This window comes from Bos indicus, chromosome 23 (genome assembly GCF_029378745.1).
Source record: "Bos indicus isolate NIAB-ARS_2022 breed Sahiwal x Tharparkar chromosome 23, NIAB-ARS_B.indTharparkar_mat_pri_1.0, whole genome shotgun sequence".
Classification (NCBI taxonomy): domain Eukaryota; kingdom Metazoa; phylum Chordata; class Mammalia; order Artiodactyla; family Bovidae; genus Bos; species Bos indicus.
This window is the reverse complement of record NC_091782.1, coordinates 20,649,188-20,667,596: the sequence shown is the minus strand read 5'-3', so window position 1 is coordinate 20,667,596 and position 18,409 is coordinate 20,649,188. Positions and strand designations below refer to the sequence as shown.

At 46.4% G+C, this 18,409-nt stretch overlaps 1 protein-coding gene across 2 annotated transcripts in view; it reads left to right on the top strand.

Moving 5' to 3' along the window:
* CLIC5 (chloride intracellular channel 5) overlaps window positions 1-18,096 on the top strand; it is a 170,546-nt gene extending 152,450 nt beyond the window's left edge. For both annotated transcript variants that reach the window (XM_019985646.2, XM_070778064.1), the window contains exons 5-6: window positions 7,064-7,248; window positions 13,254-18,096. In XM_019985646.2, the coding sequence (XP_019841205.2) occupies window positions 7,064-7,248; window positions 13,254-13,421 (353 nt within the window). In that variant the 3' untranslated portion in view covers window positions 13,422-18,096. The remainder of the gene's footprint in view (window positions 1-7,063; window positions 7,249-13,253) is intronic.
* Window positions 18,097-18,409: the final 313 nt, after the last annotated feature.

Here is an 18,409-nt window from a genome sequence, read left to right as displayed (position 1 = left end):
ATAGCTAACATCAAGCCATTAATAGCAGAGTGCAAATATGGTATCAATTAGCTGGGCTTCCCAGGTGGCGCCAGTGGTAAAGAATCTGCCTGCCGGTGCAGGAGACACAAGAGACATAGGTTTGATCCCTGGGTTGGGAAGATCCCCTGGAGTAGTAAATGGCAAACCACTCTAGTATTTTTGCTTGGAAAATTCCATGGACAGAGGAGCCTGGCGGGCTACAGTCCATGGGGTCACATGAGAGTTAGACAGGACTGAGCGTACACACAGTCAGTGTGTATGCTGAAGCTAGGACATGAGGAATGATACCCTGACAGCCATGCTCTTGTCAGGGATAAGGGGATATGAGAATGGTCTGCAGCATGGTGGGAAGATGCAAGTCTGAATGGACCCCCAAGCAGCTGTGGGCCCATCCTTGGCACCCAGAGATGGCCTTGCAGAGTAGAAGAAGTTTAAGTTTTGGAATCCAACAGCCCCTGTTTTAAATCCTGGTTTTGCTCCTAAGTCATATAATAAGACTACTATTTTGAAAACATTTTTCTTTTTGTCTTCCTGGGTACATGATTCTAATATGTCCTAGCCATCAGCTTCAAGAGAGATTAGGGTTCTATAGAAGGAATTCTAAGAAAGAGGAAAAAAAATTCAGTATTGAGCTTCTGTTACTCAAAATAACGTTTGTAAAAGACAGTAGCCTTGTAAGCCAAGCTGTTGTCTTAAAACATTCTGAATGGCCTTTATTTCTCAAAGTTAGCACGTTAAGAATTAGGCCTGGAGGAATCAACACTCACGGGGGCTTGCTGCTCTGTAGTTGATGGAATCTCTGACAGAGGAAATGGAAATGAGACAGGGGTTTGGGGGATGAAGGAGGAGAGGGAGCTAGAGATGTGTCTGGAGAGCCTCGCAGGGTGCTATGCTTGGGTATCCTTCTCAAGGAAAGTTCTGGACAGAGGCTAGCATCCCATCTGTTACCACCACTGGAAGGTCGATATCCCCATGGTAAGTCTGGAAGGACGTGAAGGGGCAGCATCACTGAGAAGAGCCCCAGGCCCGGTGGTAGGTAGCCCCAGCCTTCCACACAGCAGACCCCAGGACTTCTGTCGCCCCTGTGCTGGGAGGTCCCAGGAGCCTCCTCCCCCACCCTCCTCATTAACTCAGGGGGAAGAGCCAGGGAGAGGGAGGCTGTCTGCGAAACTGAGCATTTTTATGCAAAAGAGGGACTATTTTATGCTCTAGAGGGACTATTTTGATTATTACATCTACTAGGTTCTAATCCAAAATGGACTAAATTAGTGCTGTGGTTTTCCCATGACCCAAGGGTTGGGAGCTTGTAAGGAAGACCAGAGTGGTTAAAAACAAAACCAGGTATGTTCTTCATGGTACATCCCGGGAGTCGTTTGAACAACCTGCGGGCACAGGCCTGTGTGCCTTGGATGAGACTGAGACTCAATTTCTTTATCTGTTCAATGGGAATGAATAATAGCTCTCATCTCAGTAGCTTCGCTGTGTACTTAAATGGTCGGTGGTGTAAACAGCCCTGTTCCACTTCAGAACAGCAGTGTTTTTCTTACTGGTGCTGGGGAGTAGGCTTCGAGCAGTGAAAGGCACGCAGTAGGGCGCAGGTACCGGGACGTGGGACCAGCTCCCAGTGAGCACCGTCTTCTCCACAGCAGAGGTGAACAGACCCCCATTCAGGCTGCAGACGATGGTCAGAGGTGGACCCCTGGCTGTCCTCTATCTGCAAGCTCGCATGCCAGAGAAAATCCGCATATGAGAGACTGAGAACAGAGCAATCCGGGTCCACAGTCCTTTCACCTGCGACGTCTGCGTGGCTCCAGGTGAATTTTGAGCCCCCAGGGGTCTGCACGGCCCTTTTTGCTCCTCGGTACCCCTGCTGCATAAAGCATGTCAGCAAAGCATGCCTCAAAGCAGGGCTGAGCCACGCTTGCAAGAGCTCGTTGGAGGCTGAGTCTTGGCTCCCTGGTCTCCATTCAGCCTCCATGCCCGGGTAAGAGTATATTATTTTCTTAGCTCAAATTGCAGTTTCCAAGTCATTATTTCTCTACAACGAGAAAACAATATTGGGTCTTATGTAATATCAACCTCAATGAATCTGGAAGTGATCATGGAATGGGTGGATTTTTTTTTCCCCTCCTTAAGAAAGAGAAAAATAAATTTGAGATTGTTTGCATATGGCTGAGAATATTTATGAACTATTCCCCTTGTTTCCTCATCACATATTTTATGCAGTGCGTTTGTGTGTGGTACAGAATAAATCTTACAGGAAGGGCGGGGTGGAGAGGGGAAGAAAGCCGTTCAAGGACTGGAGATCCATCAAGTGCCTGGGACGTTAGTGGTCGGGGGGTCTTGGGGTCTCCTGGCTTTAGGCTGGCTTGCTGCTGTCGAAGGGATCCCCCCTCCTCCCTTCTGCTCCCCCTTTCCTCTTCTCAGAGGAAGTCTCTTGGAGGGAGAGTTTCAGATGCCAACACGGAAGGAATTAACATCATCTTGTCGCTCTGCTTTCTTTCACATCCCCTTCACTCTCACCAGAGCAGAAAGTTCAACAGCAACAGTTTCACAACCTGGGTGCTGTCAGCCAAAAAAGATCATTAAACTCTATAGAGGCCAGATTGAGCCAGAGTCAGGGGAATGAATGAGTTGGCAGGTAGAAGAGCAAAGAACTGGCAGAGAGCATATCAGTGCTGGCCTTTGTCATTCGGTAACACAGCACCGTGTTGGCATGCAAGCATGTGAGTCTAGCTCCCCCCAGCCCTGCCTCTCAACATGGCTTGTCACCGAGAAGGATCCCAAGGGAGGCTAAGGGACAGGACCGTGGCTGGACATTTGGTCAGTAAGAGAAGCCAGGCTCCAAGCTGTCGATTTCTTCCTTTCAGTACTGGGGTTCAGAATTGGACCTTAGGCTGTCTCGAGCTCTGGTGCACCTTGGATTGTTGAGGGATATACTGACCAATAGCTCAGTTGGTAAAGAATCTGCCTCCAATTCCTGGGTCAGGAAGATCCTCTGGAGAAGGGATAGGCTGCCCACTCCAGTATTCTGGCCTGGAGAATTCCATGGACTGTATAGTCCATGGGGTCGCAAAGAGTCGGACACAACAGAGTGACTTTCACTTCACCACTTCACTTCATACTGACCAAGGGTGTGGCCTGAGGGGCAGAGAGCAGGATGATTGCCCGGTTTGCTAACACTACAGCAGTAACTGTCAGTAACTGATATCCTAATAGGAGCCTGGTATTGGATGGTGCACTTTCCCTGCATTGGCCGAGTTAATCCTCGCACTGGCCTTATAAGAGATCTTTAGTCCCATAGTTGAGATGAGAAAAGTGATACTCAGAGGGGTTGAGGAACTTGCCCACTCTCACACTTCAAAAGTGCCAGGATCAGGGACATTTCCAGAGTTTGTGGAGTAGAAAGTCAATACAATAAATAGGGAATTTGAAAAGTCATGTTCAGAGCCTTGGAGTGTTTGCCTCAGCAGCATCACAGTAAACTCACCCTTAGGTGTGTGTGCTCAGTCGTTTGTCTGACTCTGAGACCCCATGAGGTGAAGCCTGCCAGGCTCCTCTGTCCATGGAATTCTCCAGGCAAGAATACTGGAGTGGGTTGTCATTTCCTTCCCCTGGGGAACTTCCCAACCCAGGGGTTGAACCCACGTCTCCCATGTCTCCTACCACTCTGCCACCTGGAAAGCCCTACAACTTACCCTGGGAGGGGTCAGAATTTAAATGCAAGAATAGTTCTGTCACGTGGGCCCTCTCTGCAGCTTCATCTCCTCTTCTTTCTACCATGATTGTCTCCAATTCTGACCTTCACATTCCTGATCAAAACGCACAAACAGGAGTGATGCACTGATACACACAGCACGTCCTCAGAGCATCCGGACGTGGTGTGTTACACGGTGGGTCATGGCTGTGACGTAAGGCAATGAGGTCATAGCTGTGACGTAAGGCAATTAGGTCATAGCTGTGACGTAAGGAGGAGAAGGGGATGACAGAGGATGAGACGGTTGGATGGTATTACTGACCTGATGGACATCAGCTCAAGGAGTTGGTGAGGGACGGGAAGCCTGGTGTGCTGCAGGCCATGGGGTTGCAAAGAGTCAGACATGACTGAGCGACTGAACTGAACTGAAGGCAATGACCCTGGCTGTTCTCAAACTTTACCCGTCCACCTTGAGAAATTGGTGGAGAGAGAGTTTAAATTTCTCCAGAATCATCCCCCTAATGAGCTTCAGTTGCTGTTCTAAGACTCTCTTACCAAATTTCACAATGTTTCCAAGCCTGGGCACTCGGGCAGGTACCAGCTCAGGGGTCCGGGGGGCTTTTGGAGTTAGAACCTGCAACGTCTCCTACCCTACCCACGCCTCGTTCCCTCAGATGGTATCAGCTCATCACAGTTCAACAGGAATTCAATTTGATTGTTCCTTTCTCCATTAGAAGCAAGATTTTGTTATTATCTCCGTAACTGAAAGGGGCAGCAGGGTTTGTGGAAGCAAACAGACCCAATATAAACCACAGCTGTTTGGGTGGGGGTGGGGTGGGGTGCTAAGAAGTACTGTTGAGCATCCACCCTCTGCTGGTGCGCTTCAATAGGCCTGCAGTCCCATCCCAGTCTAGACAATTACTAAGGGGAATACAAGCATTTTTCCCAGCCCTGCTCAGTCTTTTCTCCCAAACTGGAAACACAAAGCAGATGATGAAGTCCAAGTTCAAATGCCACGCCAGGGAGAAGGAAGTGTTGAGAAGCCACGTCCAACCTCCAGCCTGTTTTCAAACATTCCAGTAAGTGTTCAGTGGCCATATCTTGGGCTGGTGTCATTTCATTGTCTCAGACAAAGGTTCTGACAAACATGGATTACGTGAGGAGGGGCTGACAGCAGGCACATTTGGGAAAAATCTGAACAGGAGCACAACCCTCTGGGCTCTTCTTCTGGGGGCAACTCCTCCCTTTCATCTGCTGGAATTAACATCCAGCCTGATTCCCATCATCTCAGTGTCATGCTCTAAACCAGAGTCTGGAAAGAACAGCCCTGGGGGTGGGTGCGGGGCCGGGGGGGCGGTGGGTGGTGCGGAGTGCTGGGACTGATAACGCAGATGCAGTGACTTGGCTGGCCGTCTCCTCTGGCTTTGTTCTCGGAGCCTAGGTAGACAGTTTCTAGGCTAGAGAATGACTCTGAGTGATGGTGACATCCTACAACTGCTCCTTTGAGTATTTTGCTCTGTTCTTTAATATATTTATATAATTTTTAAGTTGATATGTTGTGTTTTCCTTTTTATTCAGTTCAGAAATTTTCTTCCAGGGAAGTCTCTGTTCTGCTGTTATATGTGAATGAATTATTGGCCAGATAATCCCTGGGACAAGGCTGGAAAAGCCTTCTGCCGTATTATCTTCCCTTGGATGTTCCCTCCTTGAGGGACAGGTTTCCATGCATCCAGGGTTGCACATTTCTGGGGGAGCCCACTGCCTGTTTTATTTGCCCTTCCATTTTAGACTGCTCTGGGCTTCCCTGGTGGCTCAGACAGTAAAGAATCCACCTGCAATGCAGGAGCCCTGGGTTCCATCCCTGGGTCAGGAAAATCCCTTGGAGAAGGGAATGGCTACCCATTCCAGTATTCTTGCTTGGAGAGTTCCACGGACAGAGAAGCCTGGAGAGCTACAGTCTATGGCGTTGCAACGAGTCAGCCACAACTCAGTGACTAACACTTTAGAACAGCCCCTCTAAATTAAATTCAAGGATGCCTCCTTGATATCCACTGGTTCTCTGGGGCAACCCTGGACATGGGTACTCACTGTCTTATGTACTGTCTTCCTGGAAGCTTTGACCCCTCTCCTTCTCAGGTTGGGTTAGCCAAGGCTAAGGCTTCCCCCAAATCTGGTGCCTATCTCTGTTCTAGGATGTCTATATAGCTATTATTTCCTTATTTAATAGCCTTTTCTTCCTACAAAATTAGTATGTGGATTAATTGCAGAATATTGGCAAAATTTGGTTAAGCCAAACAAGAAAATGAAAGTTGATAATTATTATGGTATCTGCTGGAGATGAGAACTATAATGGCTTTGATAGATATCCTGATACTTGTATTTCTGTATTTATGTTATCTTTTAAAAAACTGGATTAGCAAGTGTTTACTGTTTGGTTAAGGTTCACTTTTTCAGGCTGTTTAATACTCCCCTATGGCATGGTGTACTGGCTGTCAGATTCTCTCTGGTGCATATTCAGTTCAGTTCAGTCGCTTAGTCACGTCTGACTCTTTTTAACCCCATGGACTGCAGCATGCCAGGCTTCCCTGTCCATCACCAACTCTTGGAGCTTGCTCAAACTCATGTCCGTTGAGTCGGTGATGCCATCCAACCATCTCATCCTCTGTCGTCCTGTTCTCCTCCCTCCTTCAATCACTCCCAGCATCAGGGTTTTTTCAAATGAATCAGTTCTTCACATCAGGTGGCCAAAGTGTTGGAGTTTCAGCTTCAGCATCAGTCTTTCCAATGAATATTCAGGACTGCTTTCCTTTAGGATGGACTGGTTGGATCTCCTTGCAGTCCAAGGGACTCTCAAGAGTCTTCTCCAACACTGCAGTTCAAAAGCATCAATTCTTCGGTGCTCAGCTTTAAAGATAGTCCAACTCTCACATCCATACATGACTACTGGAAAAACCATAGCCTTGACTAGACGGACCTTTGTTGGCAAAGTAATGTCTCTGCTTTTTAATATGCTGTCTAAGCGTCTTTTAATTTCATGGCTGCAGTCACCATCTGCAGTGATTTTGAAGGCCCCCCAAAAATAAAGTCTCTCACTGTTTCCATTGTTTCCCCATCTATTTGCCATGAAGTGATGGGACCGGATGCCATGATCTTAGTTTTCTGACTGTTGAGTTTTAAGCCAGCCTTTTCACTCTCCTCTTTCACTTTCATCAAGAGGCTCTTTAGTGTGTGGGGAGCACTAATAAGACAGGGTTCTGGATAAGCTCCTTTACCCTGAAGTCCCCGTGACTGCATCCAGTGGCAAGGAGGTTGACTAAAGACACTTCCCTTGCTGTTCCATGCCAGCCCTTGAGCGAGGCCTGACCAAGGCTCTGAAGAAGCTGGATGACTACCTGAACACCCCTCTGCCGGAGGAGATCGATGCCGACACTCGCGGGGATGATGAAAAGGGCTCCCGGCGCAAGTTCCTGGATGGGGACGAGTTGACCCTGGCCGACTGCAACCTGTTGCCCAAGCTCCATGTGGTCAAGGTAAGAGCGCTCTACCTGTGGGTGCCCCCCAGATCCACTTCATCGAAGGCCCGGGTCTCTTGCGAGGATGAGACAAGGACAGGGCCGCCTGCTGATGGAGAATCGGAGTTTGAAAATCTCGTGAACAGGGACCCAAAGTCAACCTCTGCTGCATGCTAGCTGTGTAGCCCCTCTGAGCTCCAGTTACACAGGCATGTGCTGCCTAACCAGGGCTGTTGGGAGACTAAATGTGGCCTGAAAATGCCTGCCATGTTGTAAGGGCTTCTCTGGTGGCTCAGTGGTAGAGAATCTGCTGCCAATGCAGGAGACGTGGGTTCGATCCTGGGGCCAGAAGATCCCCTGGAGAAGGAAATGGCAACCCACTCCAGTACTCTTGCGTAGGAAATCCCATGGACAGAAGACTCTGGTGGGCTACAGTCCTTGGAGTCACAAAAGAGTGGGATATGAGTTAGCGATGAAACAACAGCAAGCCTATTATATGTAGTTACGTATAGTCTTATCACTCCAAAGACCTCTTCCTTACCTTTTCATCATAGGTTTTCACTGGCTACCCACTACCTCATGATCTCTATTAAGCGTGATCTCATATACGTGTTTTCTTTGTGGGCAGACCCACCTTTTGATTTCCTATAGCCACTCCTTGGGGCAGGCAGACAGCATCTTCCTCTTCTACTAGTTAAAAAGCTGGAGGTTGCAAAGAAATGATAATTATTTTTGCTACCATTGCTTCCCAATCATGGTCGATACAGAGAATAATCTTTCCTATCCAGCCTTAGGATCCGAGAAATGGAAAGAAGAGGGGAATTCTGAGTCATCCCAATCTCCCATCCCAAAGTGGACCCCTTCCTGTGTGTCTGTGACAGGCTTCAGTGAAGCTGTGACTGCATGTTTCTCATGACACAGAGCCCTCTGCCTACCAAGCCAGCCCTACCATTTTGGACGGCTCTAGTTATTAAGAGCCATCTTTCCTTACATGGAGCCCAAACCTGCCTCCCTGCTTGCTTGGTTCTCTGGAACAACACAGAACAGGGCTGCTCTCTTCATCTCATTTGAAGACAGCAGTTTTGTCCCCTGAATTTCTCTGAACTGGGGTTCCGTGGTGGCAATGCACGAGACCTGGGTTCGATCCCTGGGTTGGGAAGATCCTCTGGAGAAGGAGATGGCCACCCACTCCAGTATTCTTGCCTGGGAAATCCCATGGACAGAGGAGCCTGGTGGGCTACAGTCCATGGGGTCACAAAGAGTCAGACACGACTGAGCAACTAAATAACAGCAACTATAACATATACATGTATATATGTTGTTTTTCAGATTCTTTTCCATTATAGGTTAGTATAAGATATAGTTCCCTGTGCTATACAGTAGGGCCTTGTTGTTTAGATATGTTATTAATATATATAGTAGTGTGTATATGTTAATTCCAAACTCCTAATTTATCTCCCCTACCCCCACTATCCCTTTTGATAACCATAAGTTTGTTTTCTAGCACATCCTTTTCTGACCCTCATCAGTCCAGAGAAAAAGACAGTGGGATCATAGAGCTAGACTGCTCTCTTTTTCTACATCTGTTGATCTCTTACAGTCTCAGTCAGACAAAAGCTCTGTGAGGATAGGTCTTGTCCAAGCCTAATGGTGGGTACATGGTAGCCCTTTAATTAACACTCATTGGTTGACCATTTGATCACCTAGCTTGTGACACTCAGTTTCTTTCCACCTGTCACTAAGGAGAATCAGATGCAGTCATTTATCAGTTGGATATCTGCCTGTTGGTTTTCGGCTGATGTCCTGAGCTGGAAATCAGAACCCTTCATTCAGAGCACACATCAGCTGGAGTTGAAACATAAGCTGAGCTTGCCCTGGTGCTCCCAAGGGATGCATCAGGGCTGGATCCTGGGAGGGAATCATGCTTGCCAGGGCTGATGGGCAGAGAAAATGCAATCCATTCATATGAAGACACTTTGGGGTTCAGGGCCAAGCCAATGGTGATTGGTAAGTCTGTCCAAGCTGTTTGTCTTTGAAGTTATTAATAACTGCACGGTCAACCCACCTTCAAACATCCTTTATTCTCTTTCCTTGAGGACGAAGTGGCACCATTATGGGTGATATGATTCTATCGGTAACACTATCAGAGGTCATGGGAAGAACACCATTCTAGAAGTCCAGAAACTCAAGTTCTGTTGTCGTTGAGTCGCTCAGTCATGTTTGACTCTTTGCAACCCCATGGACTGCAGCATGCCGAACTTCCCTGTCCTTTACTATCTCCTGGTGTTTCCTCAAAGTCGTGTCCATTGAGTCGGTGGTGTCATCCAACCATCCCATCCTCTGTTGTTCCCTTCTCCTCCTGCCCTCGATCTTTCCCAGCACCAGGGTCTTTTCCAATGGGTCGGCTGTTCGCATTAGGTGACCAAATTATTGGTGCTTCAGCATCAGTCCTTCCAATGAATATTCAGGATTGATTTCCTTTAAGAATGACTGGCTTGATCTCCTTGCTGTCCAAGAGACACCACCAACCAGCAGCAGGAGCTGGGACAAGTCCTTTACTCTTTGGGGAAGTCATTTTTCTCATGTCTAAAAGAAGAGGTGTGGATGATTATTTTCCTTCTCGCCTCTTCCCCTCTCTTCCTCCCCGTCTCTCAGTCACACATGGTTGGACCACCCACTCAAGAATCACGTGTCCAATTAGGTGGACAAATGGGCCTCCCAGGCCCCATGCTTCATCCTCCGGTTCCTCCAGTTCCTTCCAGCACTAGACTCCCAGTTACGCCCATCCTTGGATGATGTTCAGTGCATCATTCACTTGGAGGAGCTGGAGTTCGGAAGGAGGATGACCCACAAAAGGACAAAGGCTGGGCCTCGCTTCCCATCTCCTTGGATTTCTGCTGATCCAGCTTATCAGAGCCCAGAGCCCTGGCAAACCTCTAAAGTGCAGAAAGCATGAAAGGAGAGCCAAGTCAGACCTCCAGTTTGGCTTCAGATGCCAAGACTTAATCTGGGCTGGGGGAGCTAACTGTTTTCATATGAAAGCAAATTCAGAACATGAGCATGGAGGTTCCTGCTGACGTCAGAGCTTCTCCCGCGTGCGTTCCCTCCCTCTCTCTCATTGGCTTTCCTTCAGCTTTATCTGCGTCCTTGGAGGCCGCGTTGCTCCAGCCCCACTGCTCGCTGACAGCCTGGTTTGAACTTTCATTGTCTGGCTGCCTCCTATTCTCATCTCCCAACTCGAGCCAATATGTGAGGAAAGAACCAGCTCTGGTCAAGCTCAGAGTGTATGGATCCGGGCAGGGAGGGGCATGTGGGACTCTTGTCGTCTCCCGAAAGACCCTTGTTCTCCACCACCCCCCAGACCCTCACGTGGCACAGGGACCTGTTTAGCCCCTGCAGCAAACAGGAAGGGAGCTATACATACAAACACAAATATAAATTCATATGTTGAGTCTCTGTTGTTTCCCAGTTCAAATTATATCCTTTAAAAACCTGAAAATAAATTCCAGCAGCGAAAGACTCAAGGCCACCCCATGGATTAGTTTTTTTTAATGGATGTCTTGACCTTATTATGGCTCTTTTTCTTTCCTTTTCTCCATTTAAAAAATTGGAGTATAGTTCATGTACAATATAAGTTACAGGGGTACAACAGTAATTCACAATTTTTAAAGGCTATACTCCATGTATGGTGGTATGGAAGTCACTCGGTCGTGTCCAACTCTTTGTGACCCCATGGACTATAGCCCACCAGGCTCCTCTCTCTGTCCATGGAATTCTCCAGGCAAGAATACTGGAGTGGGTTGCCATTCCCTTCTCCAAGGTATCTTCCCTACCCAGGGATCAAACCTGCATTGCAGGCAGATTCTTTACCATCTGAACCACCAGGGAAGCCTATACTTCATGTTTAGCTACTATAAAATACTGACTATATTCTCTGTATTATACAATACACACTTAGAGCTTATGTTATACATAGTAGCTGGTGCCTCCTAATCCCCTACCTCTGTTTTGCCCTTCCCTTCTGGTAACCACTAGTCTGTTCTCTGTATCTAGTTTTCTCTTTTAGATTCCACATATAAATTGTAACATACATTTTTTGTCTCTGTCTGACTTATTTCATTTAGCAAAATGCTCTCTAAGTCCATCCATGTTGTCGCAAATGGCAGAATTTCATTCTTTTTCATGCCTGAGTAGTATTCCATGGTGTATATGTATCACATCTTCTTTATCCATTCATCTGTTGATAGACATTTAGGTTGCTCCCATGTCTTGACTACTGTAAATAGTACTTCTATGAACATTGGGGTGCATGTATCTTTTCAAATTAGTATTCTTCTTTTTTTTTTTTAAAGATATGTACTCAGAAGTGGAATTACCAAATCATATGGGGGTTCTGTTTTTAGTTTTTTGAGAAACTTTCATATGTTTTCCACAGTGGCTGCACCGATTTATATTCTGTGGGCTTTTTTCATTCTCTCTGGCAGTTTCAAGCTGCTTCCCTCATTGGAGCCTCCACCCCTGCATAGATTTGCTCCTGACCCAAGACAGCCTCTTCTTAAGGCTGTGGGCAGCCCCAGGGCCCCTTCCTCTTGCAGTGAAGACAGGGCTTTGTCCAAGGACCCTGAACCCATCTCTTGTGCTCATTGGCCACACCTATCCTGGATGGACAGACACTGCCAGGTGGCTTCGGTACTGACCTCCCCAAACCAGTTATATTAACCGAAAGAATTTAATATGAAGAAGTGCTAAGTACCTAAGAACTAGGGAGGCGATATGTACCTTGTGGTTCCTTCTTCAGGGCAGGGGGCAAAGGGAAGAGTTTGGAATGATCAAAACTTGAACTATACAATAGCCAAGACATGGAAACAAACCGAATGTCCATTGACAGATGACGGATAAAGAAGATGTGGTGGGTCTCAATGAATTCTGACATTAGATGATGTTTCTTGAGCACTTAAAGCCAGCACCTCCCCCAGATGACTTTTATGTATATTAAATAACTTACTACTCCAAGGTAGGTCATCTTATTATTTCCATTTTAGAGAAAAAGAATTTGGGGCTCAGAGAAGTTAAGTAGCTCGTCCAAGATCACACCATTGTCAAGTAATGGGGTCAGGATTACAGATCTAGTCATCTGGGATCCAGAGCCCACGCTTTTAACCACTATGCTATTGTCTTTCAATACAAACACCACTTCCCCAGAAGGCTCAGGTCCACAGCCCCGAGTGTGGCAGTCGAGGGAAAGAACAGGAATCACCGTCTGTTCACCTCCACATACCCTGAAGCTCCATATGCATTCCGGCATCTAACTTGCATGTTTTTTTGCTTTGCATTCCCTTCTGTAGATAAGGCTGGATGGGGGAAGAAAATAGTTGTCTACAATTCTATCAGTCAGACGTATCTTCTGCTAACAGATTGGTGTATATACTTCTGCTCATCATACATATTCCTCCTAATGCTTTATACTGTACTTCCAACTGAACAGCCTCTTGAAGCGTTCTTCAAGTCCCTGGAATTTTCTCTGCAACCTCATTTTTCATGGCTCTCCAGTATGCCACTGCATGTATATATGACAACGTATTTATCCATTCATGTGTTGTTGGACATTTGTGTTGGGTACCTTTTTTTTTTTTTTTTGCTATTTCCAAATAGTCCTGCAGTCCTGTTTACAAGAAACTATATCTTCTTATACACTCACGATATTTCCTAAGGAAAGGAATACCTAGAAGCAGAATTACTAGATCAGAGGACAAATTATACTTGCTTGGGAAACTATAATACAACAAAAATTAAAAAAATAGCATATGATAATTAAATCAAATAGTGTTGCATTAAAAAGGCGGCACCATCACCTTGCATGACAAGTGTCTTGCTGCTGGCCCCTGGGGGACACATGGAGGGTCTTCCCGCTGTGCACACACAGGGCCACATCACTGATCCTTCCCGGTGATCTATTTCACGCTGCCACATCACCAACACTTCCTGGTGATCTATTTCACGCTTTAACGCCATCTCTATTGCAGATTGTGGCCAAGAAATACCGCAACTACGATTTCCCGGCTGAGATGACGGGTCTGTGGCGGTACCTCAAGAACGCCTACGCCCGGGACGAGTTCACCAACACCTGCGCGGCCGACAGCGAGATCGAGCTGGCCTATGCGGACGTGGCCAAGCGCCTCAGCCGATCCTGAACTTGGCCGTCTCGCCCCATCGCTGCTGCAGAAGGACTCCACCGTCTCCCCAAGGACTCTGGCTTCACACACTTCTCTTCCACGCCACCTCTGGAAACTTCTGTCTCTATCAGGCCACATCTCTCTGGCATCCTTGGAACCCCCCCGCCCGCTGGCTTTGACCAAAGTCAGCGCCGTCTCCCTCTGGTCAGGCAGGAATCCCGCAAGCAGAAAAGAGAGAAACGGTCAAGCTGTCAGCCTTTCCGACCTGGACTGGGTTCCGTGTGTTTGGGGGTCGGTGCCGGGGGGAACCCTGTCTGTGGGATTGTCACTGGCCCCTTTTGCCAATATTGAAATATCTCCTGAGATGCATTAGAAACCTATAACATGCTGTCCTTATCCACCCCTCCTCTTTGTCAGTAACTCCAAGGCCAAACGCCCTCTTCGTTCTTATTAGAAAGAGGTGCATGGCTGTGTTAGTGGAGACAGAGAGTGGATGGGGCAGACGTGGGTCTGGGCACGTGGCAGACACACCTCCAGTCACTCAGCACTTTCTAGCATTGTCACTTCGGGCACTGAAGGCCAGACTGGAAAACAACTTCAGACAGTCTCAGTTTTCTGCAGTGCTGGGCACAGTCTGATGTGATCACATACCTGGCTTGATGCTGATCTCTATTATCTGTCCAGGCCTTGCCAGGAAGGGAAATTGGCATGCCATTCCAAACTGGGGTACCTGGGGAGGGGAGGGGAGGGGAGGAGTGTTGATGCCAAAAGGCCCGTGGGGTCTACCAGCCATGGGGTTTGCTTGCTTATGGGAATGGTTTCATTGGGGATTACATGCCTGGGTTTGACTATGTTTATCCACGGTTGAATTTTGGTCTCTGAGAAAGCAGATGGGAGTGTGGGGGGTGGGGGGATGGATGCAGGAGGCTAAGAAGACCTTTGTATGAGGCTCAGTGTTCCCTGGGAATCTTCTAGATAGATCTTTTCTCTTATGATCTAAGTCTCGAACCAGTGATGTCATGTAGCTGCCATCTTCATAGCAAAATACCAACAATTGACCAAAAATGACTCTCCAGCTTCTTCAAGTTGTTCCTGGATGTGGGTCTGTGAGCTGGGTGCTCTCTGATTCAGCTGCAGCCTCTGATGTGTGAGAGATACATTTAGGAGGTGGCTTGATCGTGGAACCTTAGGAAGAAAGTCCATGGGCCTTTCTGATTGGGAAACCATGTGGTTTAAACTCAAAGAAAAAATACACGTGCATCTGGGTAAATTTTCCTACCGTCTGATTCCAATGCCCGATGAAAAAGAGGAAGCTGTGTTTTAGCTAGCATTTCACTCTGTAGTCATTCTCCTTGAGTTTCACCTCCTTAAACGCTTACCCTGCCTGAGCACAGGAAACTGTGCAGAGGAAACGAAGAAAAATGAACTAGTCATGAGCTCCCTCTTGCCATGAATGCCCTGGGAGAAAGTCCACCCGCCGCAGACCCTTACCTTCAACAATCCTCCCTTCTGTGTTACCTGTTGATGGAGGCTGAGGCTCTCAAGTGCCCGAAAGCCCCAGGACTTGGCTCGCTGCTCAGTGAGGGCAGGACAGCACGGGGCCTTCTTGTAGAAACATCACGAGGTTCTAACCCAAGCAATATCTGGACCTACCTGCCTCCAGGGATCTCTGGAGAGAAAGGGGACCCAGTGATCAGAGCAGAGGGGAAGAAGCAGAGGGTCCCCTTTAGCCCAGGGAGGAAGATGCCATTTCTCAGTGGGGCATCCTATAAGCCTGAGACCTTTCATTCAAAAGCAGAAAGAATGGATTCATTTCCTCCTCTAAGGGAACCTTTGCAGGACTCCCTGCTAACTTTGTCCCTGGAGATGTTTGAAAAGGCGAACTGATGAGGAAACAATCCTTCTGACAATAGGGAAAAGCCCCATGTTGGTCTCATGGGAGATGAAAGCTTAAATGATCCCAAAGGCCTTTTCATTAGTGTGAAATTCTGTTGTCCTCAGAGATCCTTCCCTGAACATCACAGCATAAGTACGATGATCTAAGAAGCAGTTTACTTTCCCGAGATCCAGAGAGGTGCTGTTCTTGAGGTATACCTGAGAGGCACAGCCAGTGAGCCACGGTGAAAATGGCAGGATGCCCAGGCAGAGAAGCTCCCCCAGGCAGAGTAGCACCCCAGGCAGAGTGCCCCTACAGAGGAGTTTTTGAACCCTGAGGACACTGGATATTCAGAATTCAGCAATTGGCAAGTCTTTAAACACAGCCTTTAAAAACAAACAAGCCAAACTAAATCAATACTGTTGGTTCTAGCTGTTCCTTCTGTGGTTGACTTAGTTTTATATCAGTAACCATATTAGGGCCAGGGGTGGGGTTGGAGCAGTTATATGACCCCACCGTAACCATTTAACAGAGGGAGAGGAGTTGTAGATGGATGACATTTCCTGGTACTCAATCCAGGAATATCTATTTATTGCAGCAGCAGATTACCATATGATGCAACCAACTATTGATTTAAAGCTTTAACATCTATGACGAGGTTTATCAGAGTATTTTTAAATAATATTGCCTTATGATGATTCTTTTCCAAAGAGATTTTTCTCCACATCCTTCAGTCTCCCTGGGTTTTGGCCATAACCTTGTCCTGTACACAGCATATCATCTCCCAGCCACAGTGTGGAAAGGTCCTCAGATGTCCTCAGAATCAACTCAGGGAGTATTGAAGGTCTGCAATTTGACCCTGAACTCCAGAGTGTTGAGATGGGAAGTGACCCTTGTTATTGGTCTGGCATGCATATCAATATCTCAAAAAGCATCTCAGTGGCAGTAAGAGGGGATTTACTTGGGTTGAGATTCTATTTTACTCTAGATTTATTTCTCTCCTTTGGTTTTCACATCACTTTTTTTTTTTTTTTTTGGTGGGTTAGCATAGTGTGAGGCAGAGGGAGAAATAAGAATCGTATTCAGAACAATTGTGTTGAATTTACCCATCTTCTCAGTCCTGCCGGCCTCTCAGCTTGCCCTGAGAGAGTGTATTGGATAAGATTTTAACAGCTATAAAAGATGAGCTGGATCAGTAAAATCTAGACTGGTCCAGCACATAGTTCCTTCTATTGCACAGCTTCATTACCTGACACTTCAGAGTTACCAGTATGAGTGTGGCTGTCTTGTTTTGAACAAACGATACAGTTACCTGGCACCAAGCTCATGAGTTGAAAAGTGAAACCCACGCTCCAGTGGGTTGTTTGACCACAGGTCTCCAAACTAGTTTCATCTTCCCAAGAAATGATACTGTCTTCAGTGTTCACTTATCTTGCTGGTGGGGCCATGGAAATGCTTGATCTTTTGATTAGAAAGAGGCCATGCCAAGAATGAGTTTTCCTGGGCTGAATTTTCTAGCATTTGTCAAATGATACAACAGAAACTCTTTGTAACACCTGTACCCCCTGGCCACTCTGCAGAAAGACAAGATCAAGCATCTTAGAATGGTTGTAGAATGGATCACATCTGGAATGGACCCTGAAGATCTAAGATCCTAGAAATCAGCAAGGTCTGGACAAACAGAATGAAAAAGGAGGCAGTGTCAGGAAGATAGAGGTCTCAGTTCAGTTCAGTCGCCCAGTCGTGTCCAGTTTTCCATCAGGAGAAAACGGTGAGAGTTGGTGTCTGAAATTAAGTTGGTCTTGGGGCAGGGGACATCCAGTAGGTAGGTCTGTGACTCCTATTTCCAAGGGCCAGGAGGCCAGTTCAGCAGCAGAGGGAACCAAGATGCTGGTGACTTCTCCTTGGAATGAGCAGCATTAACTCATGGTTAAAATAAGTTCAATGATTCCCAAGGGATCACTTCCTTATTTTAAAAAATAACACTTAAAAGCCTCAGGAACATTAGAAAAAGAAGTGTGCATGGGAAGCATCCTGGTTCTGATGTGAGGACTGAAGTGTTCACATCTTGGCTTTGGGACCCTCCTAGCACACACGGCCCATTGGTTTCTATCCACGGCTCTTGGCATGTAATCCAAACAACACATGCCCTCCTATGAATACATCATCCTCTCCCTTTGTCAATATTCTCCTCCCAGCTTAGTTTCAGGATCCTTTCATTTTGTGACATGGTATGACCCAAAATGTGCATAGTCTTACTTAATGTTACTTAAGGAAATGGATCCAACGTTCCCCTCCTCAACCAAAACAAAAATTAAAAATTGCCTCACTGTAGAGCTTGGGTTAATCTATTTCTATGAAAGCAATCTTTTTTGGCAAAATATAATTTTAAGGATACAGTCATCTATGGTATTTATGTATAAAGATTTTGCGATATTGACTATGTATATGCTTAAAATATAAAATATCTGACTGATGTTTGAACTTGTCTTTCTTTCCTGACCACCTGGCTATCCCATTTTATAAGCTGGAGAGTTAACTAATTTAGCAAAGAAGCCTAGCTTTTATAAAAGATCAAACATTTCACTTTATAAAAACACTCCCAGTGATGGTCACTTGACTTTCCTCAAGACCTTTAGCTGTGGTGATAAAACAACAGGACTTGCTTTCAAGCCTTAATAATGTAAAATTCCTTTTTAATGAAGACATTGCTAAGTGTTTTCCTCATGAATCTGAACCAGTTATAAATTTGTTTTCTGGTCTTGATTGGTATTGACTAACTCAAATAAAGTTGGTTTATTTTCAAATAGTACAAAATCGACCATCAGACGTCTTATTGAAGGTGGGGATTTCCTATGCTGTTTGAAATGAGTATGAAATACTTCTTTTTTCCAAACGTTATTTGATTTTCCCATTACAAAAGAAAAGATGTTCATTCTTCTTAAAAATCAAAAGCAAATAAAAAAAATGAAATAGGGAATTATCTGGCTGTCCAGTTGTTAGGCCTTGATGTTTTCATTGCCATGGTCCGTGTTCAATCCCTTGTAGGGGAATGAAGGTCCCACAAGCCACGTGGCGCAGCCAAAAAATATGTAATAAAAAGAATGAAACAATGTCATTTGCAGCAACA